Genomic DNA, 13462 nt, shown 5'->3' on the forward strand with positions numbered 1-13462 from the left:
CTCAAATTGAAGTATAAAGTGGCAAAACATGAAAGTACCAATTAAAGTATAAGTACCTAAAAATCTACTTGATTAAATGTACAAAATTAATGTCAACCACTGAACAAGACTGCATCTTCACCAAAGAACCTTTATTTTAGGTACATTTATTCTAGACTGTGTGCATGTATGGTTAAAAAAAAAAAGAGGTTAATTGATTATAATTAATAATCACTATTATTTAATTAATCGGCCGCTGCTTCACTTCAGCATCACTTCTGTCATTCCTAAATTCATAATGATAAAGACTATTATTATTATTATTATTATTATCATTATTATTATTATTATTATTATTAGTAGTAGTAGTATATGAGTGCTTTTTTGTTGAGGTTGCTGACACATATCAATGGTCTGACAGTTATGAATGCCCATGTCCTCATTTTGGAAATAGTCTACAATGACCTCACATCCAACTAATCAGACATTGACTTTTTCAAACACCTCTGAACATTTTCACCTTTGAACACATCCTGCGATTTAAGGCCTGTCCTCGCCCACTAGAGGGAGGCCCTGAGCTCTGATGCAGACCAGGCATCACTTTCCTCACCGTGAGAAACACGCTGCGGTCGCCGGTGACGAGTGACTGCTCCCACCAGGCTGCTTCACGACAGAGAGAGTAGCTTCAAGCTTGTGTTGTTTTTGTTTCTTTGACCTCAAAACAGCAGAGAATGGCCTCATGTTCCCTTCATTTAATATGGAAATTGGCCAATCGTGACTTAAATACATAACAGGCTGTATATGCAACTCAAACTAGATGTGATATGAAACAACAACCGATGGCCAAATTAATTAAAAACTTATCTCAAGTGGTTGAAATTAAAACACCAACTATAAATATGAGCTCATTTATTCCACGCATTCCTCAAACAACATAATGTCTTACATAAATTATTATTCTTGTGTTTATTTAGGTGTTTGGGGTAATTTTTTTGCTCATTATTTGTTGTTATTTGTCTCAAATGATCTTCGCAGCGCTTAAAAAGCAGCATTAATTATCCCGAGGGAAGCGTCACCAAAGCCAGTAGCGTGTCCAGTGATGGTGATGCCTCCTGCGGCCGCCGGCTGGATGAAGGGACCTGCTCATCAGTCGCCTCTCGGCGGCGCAGCTCCCGGGTCAGCTGGCAGCAGACCGCCGAGCCATGCGTGTTGACAGCAGCACTGAACCACCATGGTAGGCACAATATACGACCAGATGCAGCCTGACATTGTCTCACAGCACAGGAATGAATGAACCGGGGGGGGGGGGGGGGGGGGGGGGCTCTCTCTTTTTTAACTGGGACTGTCTGAAGAAGCTGTGTTAGGGGCGCGCTGCCTCCCGCTGAAGAAGACGCCGCTTTCTTTAGCGTTTGGTCGAAGCCAGATTTTTTTTTATTTTTATTTTTTTTTATTTCTTGCTTTGACATTTCCTGGCACTCGACGATTTGGATCATATATGATGAAGTTTAAGCCCAACCAGACCAGGACGTACGACGGCGAAGGGTTCAAGAGAAGAGCGGCGTGTTTGTGTTTCAAAAACGAAACGGAGGACGAGGTAAGATGAGTCTGTCTGTCTGTCTGTCCAGAGTTTCGGGCTGTTTTGTGCTCGGGAGTGAGGGTGTGCTCATGTGTTTGATGTTAGTGGAGGTGTTGGGCAGAGGTGAACATAACTTAGCTGAAGGGGCCACATGTTTGACCTATTAAACAACAGGGGATCTAACGAGCTGGCACCCAAAGCAACCGGCAGCCAGCAGGAGACCCATCATTTTTCAGTTCCTGTCCAAGAGGAAATCCAGATAACTCATAATTCACAAAGACAAGGCATCCTCATTGTGTCCACACACTAACCGAGCTGGCTGAACTATTGTCGGTGACAGCCCTGCACACTCAAGAATTCATTTGTCATATTTCGTTAACTGCAGATGCATGTCATAGGTCTAATGTTGCGTGTGATTATACTACACCCTAGCCAGTAAGTGCCACCTGTCATTTTAAAATCTTGCATCCACATTTACTCACACACTGGTATCAAATGATGTGGTTATCATACAAGAGCATTTTCATATCCCCACATGCCATTGTGATCACTAAACCATGCAACTCTTTCACTCTGCTGCTGCTGCATTTCTCACAGCCTCCCATGTGAAGTTGTGCTTCTGCCTGTTCCAGGCTGCAGTGTGATTGCACTGGAGCGCTGAAACATTTCTCTCATTCATTCACATCTTGTCAGTATTTGATTACAGGTCATAAAGAAAAATTAGCACAGGCAGGAGTTTTCCCACAAAGACTCCCTCTCTCTCTCTCTCTCTCTCTCTCTCTTTCTCTGTGTGTGTGTGTGTGTGTGTGTGGGTGGCAGGAGGGGGGTGGGGGTGGGGGTGGTGTCCTAGATCACAACGTGTCTGCCTAGTGACGGCGGCCCATCTCAGGACCACATGTGATAGGGGGAGTGGGGTCGTAGGGGGCTGGGTGAAGGGGTTGAGTGTTACACTGTGTGCTAAACACCAAGTGACCTATCAGCTGCAATTTATAGAAACAAGGTGCAGGCACTTGCTGTCCCCTGACAGATTTGCTTTCCTGCTCCTCCATGCTCACACACACACATTCCCCTTCCCATCACCCTCTCTCTCTCTCTCTCTCTCTCTCTCTTTCTGTGGCTCTTCATCATGGGCTCTCTCTCTCTCTCTCTCTCTCTCTCTGCTATTCGTCTGTGACATATGTGCTGACATATGCTAAAAGTCACTTTGATTATTGTTGATGCACTAGAGGAGGATGAAATGGCCTGGCGTTATATGCCATGCTCATCTTGTCCTTTACTCTCACTATCTTTGCTTTGATTGCTTGTAGCACATTTATGTGGTAAACCATCCATCCAGTTTGCATGCCTGGTTTACAGTCACTTCCTCAACATGTCAGCTGGAGTTCAGCAGGATAGGAACAGGTCTCCAGAAAAATGCGAGACCGGATGGCTTCATACTATTTATAGTCAGAAAAATATTGTAATTAGTCAGTTTTCACCCTATAATACAAGGAAAATAACAGTTTTATATTATAGCTTATTTTTATTCTTTGTGTAGTGATACATGCTGTAATAGGCAAGTATAGTGATGTGGGTAATTATCCTGTACATGAGAAACATGTACATCAAAATGAGAATGAGTGGCAGGGTTTGGGGAATATAGTCAGATCAGTATCACAATAATGCCAAGAGATAACAGAATATGGCCAATGAATAGTCTCTTTTTTTGCGTGACATCATGCAAAATGCTGATGTAAACTTTAGTAACGCTTTTTACAATTAATTTAAATGAGGATTAATTATTAATTTTGACAAAATATGTGTGCCACAGTATGTTTCATCACAGTATGTTTCTGCTAAATAGCCAATAAACATTGTTGAACAGAATTGCTGTCCAGGCCTTTTGCGACATAGTATCAACAAAAACTTTAAAATTGTACTGAAAGCATTAGTATCATTTTGCATTATATTGTATACGTGCTCGTGTTATTGTGGCCAATCACTTCACATGAGACCAGAAATAACAATGGTCTGAAAGAAATAGAACTTCCATTTATGCTTTAACTTCTTGCCTCATCATACCTGATTCCTTTAGCTTAGTAGGAGTATAATATCTGTCAACAGTATAGTAGTTGGCTTGTGATCAGGTGTGATCACCTTTAAGCTGATGTGGACGAGCCCGCTCAAAGCTCTTCCTCACTCCGAGCCCCCATGAGGTGTGCAGTGCCTTTTGGGGTCATCAACCTCCTCTGCTAAGCTCTTTTGTTTTCATACAGAAAGGCAACTGCTGATCCAGTGGTTTATGGAAAGCCTTTTTGGCAGTGAGTGTGTGGGGGTGTGTGTGTATATGCGTGTGTTTGCGCGGGTAGCTGCGTACGTGCAATGCCTACGTGTTCCACATGGCGGTTGTGTGAAATTGCGCATGCATGTGTGTGTGGTGTGCATTTGTGTCAGTGAGACTGCAGCCAGTTCTTCCACAGTCCTCAGGGACTAGGTGCAGGGACGAGGATAGAATACGTTTTATAGGCGCTGTACTCTAGGTTTGCTGAAAGAAATTGGAAAAGACTTTAAGGAATGCACCTTTTAACATCTATATTTAGTATTTTATATTACTGTCTATATTTCAACATTTTTCTAATCATAATGTGACCTGTGTATAAAAGTATAATGTTTTTTGTCCTACTAACCTCATAAGGCACTAACTCTGTAGCTTTTAGTGAGTAAGTGGCCACTGCAGATTTGGGTCATTGAATGAGATCGCGAAATTACTTGTACCTTCTAACTAGGCCTGTTATCCATACATAAATATTGACATAGCTGCCTGTGTTCAGAGTAAGTCACATGGTCTCCAGAGAGTTTGTGAATGCAGGAACAGAGGTAGAAAACACATTTTGTCACACCCACATGCATTTACGCATTTATGCCAGGGATCCAACGCATGCAAACAGGAGCTCTTTGTGAGTTGTAGGTTGTCATTTTATGGTGTGATAATTCTTGATGCGGCTGATATGGATAAGCTTAACTAACAGTGAGGCTGTCAGAATACATTTTCTGATTCCTGAAATTTCTTTGGGGGGTTTTATTTTACTGGGTTTGACCTGGTTACAGCCCGAGTTACAGCTGAGGGTCACACAGCACGGAATTTCACTCATCACAGTCATTTCTGTGCATTTGGGACCAGCTCTGATGGCAGCGAAGATGTTATCATTAGTGCTCTTCGCAAATCTGACATACTTCCACTATCAGGTCTCAGGAGGAATGCAGACACATCTTAGTGTTGGGAAACCTCAGCTGGAGCAGCTGTGTTTGGCTGTGAGATATGCAAGGACCTGATTCCTGGTTCTAGGTTTTAATCAATCTTTGCCGTCAGGAGAGCCATGAGTGGGTTTCAATTGCTGGAGAATGCAGTGGCTGCACGTGTCCGGTTAGCTGAATTCATAAAGTATTCACATGTGAACATAATGTGGGTCAGTGTGATGCCAGATAGGGTTTGAGGTCAAATGACTGCATCTCCAGAGGGGCACCGTGCTGAAAAAAGACCAACCTGCTTGTGTCTGAGGTCAGTTATACATAGTGTGGCATTAGTTTATTATTTCAGATTAGACTGCAGATTTGATCATATTTTATAGCTCCTCAAGTTCATGATGTTTTATCATTGGCAGTTGAACTAATTCTTTACTGAGAAAATGACGATTTTACATTGTCACTCGTTGGACTATTGAAGACTTTTACCGCGGCCGCTTGTAGTCATATCTGACATGAGTTAGGCTGTACTGTCGGGAAATTATATCCCAATAAAATGATATAAAATATAATATTTAATACACACAATAACAGTAAATCTTAAGATGGCTGTTTTTTTCCCCCCTGATAATCAGTCACTGCTTTTTTTTAATACGCGAACATCGAAGAACTAACAACAGGCTGATCAGTGAAAAATCACAAGTGTCTCTCATTCACTTAGTTTATTTATGTGGTGGAGACTGTGTCATGCACAAGAGCTCAGTCCACAGACTCATGTTGCATTAAGTAAATGAATTGAATGACTGGCATGACATGTGAGCTGTTCATTATGCTTCCTGCCAAATGAATAGCACCATTCTCTGCTGCCACCAGACACCTTGAGTGATGATGGGCTCTAAACTTGGGCATGCCGTTGATGTGATTTTGGCCCCCTGAAGTCAGCAGCAGAGACCTGATGTAGGCCTCTCTCCTTGGCAGGTGCTACTGGTGAGCAGCAGTCGACATCCAGACCAATGGATTGTGCCAGGTGGAGGAATGGAGCCTGAGGAGGAGCCCTGTGGGGCCGCTGTCAGAGAGGTGTACGAAGAGGTGAGTTTGTAACACACACTCACAGAGGAGTACAGATTCATGCTTGTGTTCATGTTTTACACTTTGTGGTTGCCACCAATTTTAAACAGCCTTTCAAAACTTCCGTACTGATGTATTTGCATGTTTTGCACACACTGCTTCACTGCTGACTGCTTTCCAAAGCAAGCATGCTCTCTGTATTTAGATGGGTTTTCTACCACTGTGGGACCACTGTTTTTCAGAGACTTGGAACACTTGCTTGGTGGTAATTTATCCTGAGGGGGGGTCAAAGTCATAATACTGTTGCATGATAATGCAGGTATGAGTTTTTTTTCCTATTATGGGAATTTCCAACATGTGAGTTGTGAGAGTCAGCTGATCAGCAGCATTGCTTTCACAAGCTACGTTGTCATAAAATGAAAGTGGAGGATAAACAATAAGTAAAAATATGAACACTGTGAACTAGGTCACTTCAAGTGTTGAAAAGGTCTAGTGTAGAAGCCAACTCCCCAAGAATTTTCCACAGTCACATGAACGCATTGATAAAAAAAGTTTTTGAAATTTCATCTCATAATTGCATTGCCATGTGATGATAATCATGATATAATAATGCAGTTAAATACTGCAAAACCACTGGTATGACCCTTTAACCTTAAATAACACAAGCAAAAAATGCACTGTCATGTGTCATCTTTATTGTCGAGTCAGTTTTGCACATTCTGGAAAAAATATACTCTATATTTTCTATTAATTTGCATTGGCTAGTGGCACAGACAAACGATCATTGTCATAAGCAGACATTCTTGGCAGTTATTGTCGTCCCACTGTTCCCACTGTTTTGCGAGCCAAAATCCAGATGATGGATAGAAATATTTGGCTGTGATGCATAAATGACCAGTTAATTGTTCTGTGGTTTGGTAAAGGGGTCACTGGTAGTTGGCTGGAGTGAGCTGTGAGCTTTTGCCTTGTGTGCTGACAGCTTTGAAGTATGGCAGTGACATTTAGGAAGGGTTTCCAGTTACCCACATCCTGTGCCTCCCAGACCAGACATGTGCAAACCAAGTGCTGTGGCAAGCTAACAATTCAAATCGTCATGTTTTAATACGCTGCCGTTAAGTTCAACACATCAATTGATGTCGACATCACATACATTTGATAGTTTGAATTTGTGCACAGATGTGAGATTTCCCAGTCCTATCAGGGTATTATGTTAATTTCGTTTTTTTTCTTTAAACCCTACAGCAATCGTAGGTCAAGGTTTGACAAAAGTGTGGGAAAATATCACGATTTTAACGGCATTAAACGGCAAATTATGGTTTAACAACCCAGGGATCTTTGGAAAACAAAAAAAGTATTAACTCTGAAGATATTTCTTCTTTCTTCTTGTAGAGGCCATTTTTAATTCTTTTCATTTCTTACAAACTAATTGCAAGAACAGTGAACAGTTTATAGTTCATAGTAGGGCTGCACAATTAAACGAAATATTATTGAAATCAGCAACATGCAATATGCAAGCAATATGGCCAGGTGCAATATCCAAATCGCAGGAGCAGCCATTTTGATGAGTAAAATCTGTCACAACACACTATAAATAAAGCATTGAGGCACTACAGAGAGACTCCGGCCTACAAATCATATTCTCCAGATGTAAAGGAATATCATCATCATCATCATCATCATCATCATCATCATCATCATCATCATCATCATCTCCGGGTGGCTCACCTGGTAGAACGCGTACCATTTAGGCTTAGTCCTGTGGCCCTTTGCTGCATATCATACCCTCTCTCTCTTTCCTGTCTCTCGCGCTCTCAATGTGACTATAATAAAGGCAGAAAAGCCAGAGAAAAGTGTTGTCTGTTGTGGAGATGCAGGTATCCTAACTCATAAAATGAGAGGATAAGTCTGTAATATGCCACACAGCAAGGGTCAGAAGTGCTAAACAAAGCCCTGAGCTCCTGCGATGATTCTACCATTGAGCGAGAGGGATCCTTTTTGACAAATAGCTATATGTGTCATCAGTCTCCACTGACTTGAAGCAAGCTGCACAAGCTGCCTAGCTTCATTAACACACTTGTCATTCTTAATCTTTTTTGCTGTGAGAGAGATCAAACTCTCTACTTCTGACCCCTTCATCTCAGGGTGCAGGTTGCCTGTGAGTTTTTCACCAGTTAGACTGGAGGATGATTGTGAATGTTCTTTAGTGCTCTGAAGAGGTTAAACTTTTACTTATTGTCAAACATCATGTTGATTATTGTGCATGCCGCAAATGACTTCTCTATGGTCCATGTGAGTTGATGACGTGACAAAATATGAACTTGCATAAGCAGAAATGGATCTGGACTCCTGTAGTGTGCTTGTGTCGAGCGCCTCCGACTCATCACCCTGTCATTCGGGCTATGTTTAGGTCTACCTGCTCCTCTCTGCTATGCCGTCTCACAGGCACGTGGCTATGCTAGGACGGTGCTGTGCCGCAGGGTCTCCTTTCCTAAATGAGAAAAATGTTCACATTAGAGCAGAGACAAGCCGTTCCTAATACAGGGTCATGCGTTCTTGCTGTGTCACAGCTGTATGAAAATATCACACAGTGAGTGTTTTCATTCGGCTCTGCGAGAGCTGGTAGGAAGAATTTGCAATGTTCAGCACTGTCATCATACAACACTGAAATGTAAATGAATTGAACGACTCTTGATAAGTTTTCTACGTGTGTGTGCAGGCTGGTGTGAGGGGAAAGCTTGGCAGACTTCTTGGGATTTTTGAGGTAAGCTTGTCAAATCTCCATGGAAATTGTAATAAATTCTCATGTGGTATATAATACAATATTTCACAATGTTTAAAATCCTGTATCAACATAGCTGCTAACCCTATTCCATTCCTCAGAGACAGTCAGAGCAATAAGTTGTTTTGTTCATGTAATGTCTATAAAAGAAACAGTGCAGGTAATTACAGTTACACATCTGTTTACATAAAGGCTTTGCATGCATTGCTTTGACACAGTTTACAGTAGTAATATTAAGTAGTGTCTTAATCTGAACCCTGCAGCACAATCAGGACAGAAAGCACCGAACGTACGTCTATACCCTGATAGTGACCGAGACACTGGAGGACTGGGAGGACTCTGTCAACATTGGTATGCACCCATCTTTAAGTCCCACTTTGTCAAATTATCAATAGTTTTGCATTGAAATAAAGTATTTTTACCCATATACAGAAAATAAGCAAGAAACTATATAGTAATTCATTGACAGACCTTTTTGCACAGACTTAAAATACAGTCAGACACTACATCGCGTCACTGTATTTCTTCCAGGGCCCTATTCAAACTGACCTAATTTGATTGAGGCTATCAACCCCATACCCTCTTACATTTTCTAGAGGTTTTTGTCCTCTTAGTCACATGAGGTGAGATGCACTTAAATAATATTCTCTGTTTAGTAAGTAACTAAGGCCCTTCAATCAACAGCACAGAGGAAAATTGAAGGTGCCCTGTAGAAATTTCTTGACCCAGACAAAGTTCATGTTTACATCCAGTGTTCTTCACCAAAACACACTGTTTGGATCACTGAGGTCTAACAAACCTGTACATAGAACATTTGCAAAGCCATTTTTAAAATATTATAAATCTTGGAATGCATGTTTCCTAGTTTGCAGTCTTCCTTTTCCTTGCACTTGTTGGTGCAATGTTATGCTTCTATGTGGGTCGATCAGTAGAACAGTGTGAAAGCAGGAACTGACTCATAAAGCATTGCTCCGCAGCGCCGCTGTGGAGACTTGAACGGTTTAGGGGCAAGTTCAAACATTTATACATAAACCATGTTATTACACTATTTGCTGCATTTCATCCTCTCTCTCTCCCTACTGTCTTGTCTTTCTCTCACTGTCACTATAATGAAAAAAAACCCAGAAAAAATAACTTAAAGCCTTAGATCACGGGTCAGAAGGTCAAGTCAGGATAGAGATAAGTCCCTTTGTTTTGAAAATTTTTGATTAAGCATCAGGCTGCATATTCACTTTTCATCAGAAAATTACAGTAAAGATTGTTAATTTGTGTATTTCACATTATGCGTTTATATTGTAGTAACTAAAATCCCAATAAGGGAAAACTGTTAAGAAAGTCTATAAGGGCCTCCCGTCATCACTTTGTAAGCTGCGAAATTGGGATACATACTTATCGATGAAGTCAAACCACCTGACTTATGGTGTTTACAGTCTTAAAATGCAGAAAAAATGTTTGCCTTCCTCCCTTAAACACAGATTAGTAGTTTAGTGGGTATTAAATTGAATACAACTGCACATGTGCTCCACATTATTGATATTTTGGACCAATTTCTGACTATGTTCTCTCAAACATCAGGAGGTGAAGTGAGTCATCGCTACTCCCATGTTATAATAATAAAAATTTAGCTGTAGTGTTAATCTGCAACTGATTTGATAATTGATTGTCATTTTTAAAATATTGCTGGTTCCAGCTTCTCAGTGATGAGGATTTGCTCTACTGTTTTTATGTGATTATAAACTGAACCTCTTCACATTTTAAATTGTTGTTTGATCAAAACATGATCAGACTTTTCTGACTTTTTATAGATCAAAAGATTAATGAATTAATTGAGGAAATAATCAGCAGATAAACAGTAATTAAAGTAATCATTAGTTGCAACCTGTAGCTTAATATTCCATCGGCCATCTTTAGGCTGACTATTTCAAAAGTTGCTCTTGATGTGGATTACGTGTAAGCATGTAATTAAGTATTGCCAAAAAAAACAAAAAAAAAAACAACATTATTGTTGTTGTTGTTTTGAGTGCATTTGGTATTTTAAACCTATTGCTTCTCAGGGGACTTAGTAACTCAAAACATAAACTAGTTCTAACTGGCCTAGAAAAAAAGTGGCTGTGATCATTTTCTGCCTTCACCTACAGAAATAGAGTTCAGCCTGTTCACAAGGGGGAGGAGTGTTTGCTGTGCCCAGTTGTTTTCCAGTTATCGTCACTCGCCACAGCCCCCTCCTTATGTGTCCTCCCTTACCCCGCACGAAGGCTGAGACAGAGTGGAAAGGATTTGGCATTACTGGTCTAATTTACTCTTCCCCTCTGCTGAAAGGCCAGTGGTGGTTAGCTTCACAGTGTCAACATAAAGTGGGTGAATCCTCCCCTCTCACACTGCCCTCTGATGACCACAGGCCACAGAGAATCCCTTTAGCTAAATACTGTTTGGAGTTGAATAGGGGAAAGCAATGGGTTTCAAGGAAATATAAATAACCCCCAGCTGACGGTTTGCTGGACAGATCGTTTTTTTTATGAAAGATGCTTTTTTTTAGTAATGTTTGCTGACACATGGAAGCTTCATAAACACTAACTGGGGAAGGTCAGGAATGTCCGTTTCCACTCTGACTCCAGTGCTGCAACATGTGCTGCACTTTATTCTTGAGTGTGTTGTGTAAGAAAATTACAACTGTTTTGCTTTTTGAGCAGTCTTACTCACCTCTCAGTCAGGTGACCAGCAGCACTGCTAAAGAGCCTTAGTGAAGAATATTAGGTGCTGCAGTACAGTGGCAGTTTCATCTTGGTTATCTGTCAGTTTTATTAAAATTACTTCCTCTAAAGGGACTGTGAGCTTATGCTTGAGGGCATAATATACTGAATTGTCACTGAAGACGACACCAAACTTCTACCTGTTGATCGGCGTAATCTATATGCTGACAACTTGTGCTTTCTTTGTCTTTTCTTTGATGTCCTTGCAGGAAGGAAGAGGAAGTGGTTCAAGGTCGATGAAGCCATCAAAGTTTTGCAGAGCCACAAGCCTGTCCACGCAGAGTACCTGCGCAGGCTCACAAACACCTGCAATCCCACCTCCAGTCCATTGTGTAACCCGACGAACGGCAACAGCCCGAGCTCTCAAGTGACGGACAACAACACTCCTCACTATGTTGTTTGCTCCACACAGGGCTCAGATTTAGTCAACAGATAGGACCCTTGCCAGCGGCAGTGAGCGGGCTCTTCTGAGAGGACACCAGGATGAGCATATCTGAAAGACTTCTGCATTCATTACATTACTAACGCAGCCTCTTAATATGTACAGCACAGACTTCTTGAAGTTGATTTAAAACCCTTTTGAAGTGGACTTGAAGAGTGCCAAAATGTATATTTAAGATTTTATATGTCTATTTTTTACCAACCATCACCAGCTGACAGAGCAAATGTGTTCCTTTAAAGCATTCAGCTTTAGATGGATTTTCTCAGTGTGCTGCTTGTGCAATGTGAAGATCCTTCTTAGTCTTACAGTCTGAATATTTGATTGGCAGAACACACAGTGTTTGGTTGGTTTCCTGGAGGCCAGCACTGGGAAGTGTTGGCTCTTAGAGGAAGTCCTATCCCCACAGTGACTCTGTGCCAAATGCTGTCATTCTGCAAGACATTTTGAAGAGGAGTGGCTACATGTGTATGGATATTTTTATTACAGTTAAGTTTTTGGGAGCTGTTCTGACACTAAACTACCATCTCCTCACCATGGTTGAAATCTTTAGAGGTATATCACCTAAAGAGAGTTAGAGCAAAGTCCACTTTTGATGCACAACATTGTTTCTCTTGTAATTTCCACCTTAAAAGTTCACAGTTTTGTCTCTAATCACTAGTAACAGTGTAACATGGTAATAAAGACCAGAGGAATACTGCAAACCAGCCATTATACTGAAATGAACACTTAAATAGCCCTGCCTCAGACATCCTTTTGTTTGCACATGTCTTTAATGTTGTCAGGCCGACTGTTAAACTAATTACAGCAATTTGGCACGGTTAAGATAAATAGTGGCTTCTCTGTAGTGGAGCAGACCTGCAATCAAGTAATCAAAACTTACATGTGTCAAAGAGTATTTAACGCTACAAACACACAGATTGCATCATACAAGAAATAATACATATCTGCTGAAGACACTGTCATTATTAAGTGCATTTGACAAATGCGAACTCCTGTTAATGTCTGAGAATACAGTGAGGAGGCCTTGGTTTTAGAGTAGAGGCACAATGTGTTGTGCTTTAGTCTGATTCTTTTAAGTGCCTTCACAAACACGACAGTGTGTTTAGTTTATGAACATTGTTCATCCTACAGCGCTGATGGGAAGCCGTGAAGACTGCCTTACACACACTGTTGAAACCAGCCCCTTTTATGTCTCAACATTGGCTAGATTTGAACTATAGGGTGTTGAAGGAAAAATGGATTTCTTATTACAGTTGAATGTACAGTATTTAGTATGGACTGACTGAAATTATTTATTTATGTTTCATAGGGAAGTATCCCTCTCTTCCATGATGAGTAGGAAACTATGACAATAAGTCAGTGTGAGCAGACCTTTTTTTTTTTGTTTTGTCAACACCTCAAATAATACAAATCATCTTATAATTTCAGTCTATTATATCAGTAACCCTTGTACTTAGGAGCATGGGAAAGATCATTAAAACATTTTTTTTTGTATGTGTGCATGTGTGACTGGAATATTCTGCTGTGCACCATCATGTTGTATATAAAAACCTTTTAAATAAAAGACGTTTATTGATCATCCTCATTGCCACAGTGTTTCAACCTGTGCAGCAGAACAGGACAGCACTTGTGTATAATCTTGAATA

The 13462-nt window shown here is 40.8% G+C and overlaps 1 protein-coding gene across 3 annotated transcripts; it reads left to right on the forward strand.

The window, feature by feature from the left end:
* Positions 1 to 633: 633 nt before the first annotated feature.
* nudt4a (nudix (nucleoside diphosphate linked moiety X)-type motif 4a) lies at positions 634 to 13395 on the forward strand. Of its 3 annotated transcripts, XM_071502782.1 has the most exons (6): positions 634 to 1213; positions 1484 to 1573; positions 5756 to 5866; positions 8562 to 8606; positions 8888 to 8975; positions 11584 to 13395. In XM_071502782.1, the coding sequence occupies exons 1-6, from the start codon at positions 1211 to 1213 to the stop codon at positions 11808 to 11810; spliced, it is 564 nt and encodes a 187-aa protein (XP_071358883.1). In that variant the 5' UTR covers positions 634 to 1210; the 3' UTR covers positions 11811 to 13395. The 3 variants fall into 3 exon arrangements, with proteins under 3 accessions (XP_071358883.1, XP_071358890.1, XP_071358875.1); XM_071502789.1 differs by lacking the exon at positions 1484 to 1573 and having other exon boundaries at positions 641 to 1213; XM_071502774.1 differs by lacking the exon at positions 634 to 1213 and having other exon boundaries at positions 1263 to 1573.
* The last annotated feature ends 67 nt before the right edge of the window (positions 13396 to 13462 follow it).

The sequence above is a fragment of the Trachinotus anak genome, unplaced genomic scaffold (assembly GCF_046630095.1).
Source record: "Trachinotus anak isolate AG129_WGS33_773 ecotype Australia unplaced genomic scaffold, CSIRO_AGI_Tana_v1 ptg000002l, whole genome shotgun sequence".
NCBI classification, from domain to species: Eukaryota; Metazoa; Chordata; class Actinopteri; order Carangiformes; family Carangidae; genus Trachinotus; species Trachinotus anak.

Excerpts from the sequence above, each read along its gene's own strand:
- nudt4a (XM_071502774.1), top strand. The coding sequence starts at position 1,475 with ATGATGAAGTTTAAGCCCAACCAGACCAGGACGTACGACGGCGAAGGG. Across the intron at positions 8,607-8,887 it reads GACTTCTTGGGATTTTTGAG|CACAATCAGGACAGAAAGCA; the intron begins GTAAGCTTGTCA and ends TGAACCCTGCAG. Across the intron at positions 8,976-11,583 it reads GGAGGACTCTGTCAACATTG|GAAGGAAGAGGAAGTGGTTC; the intron begins GTATGCACCCAT and ends ATGTCCTTGCAG.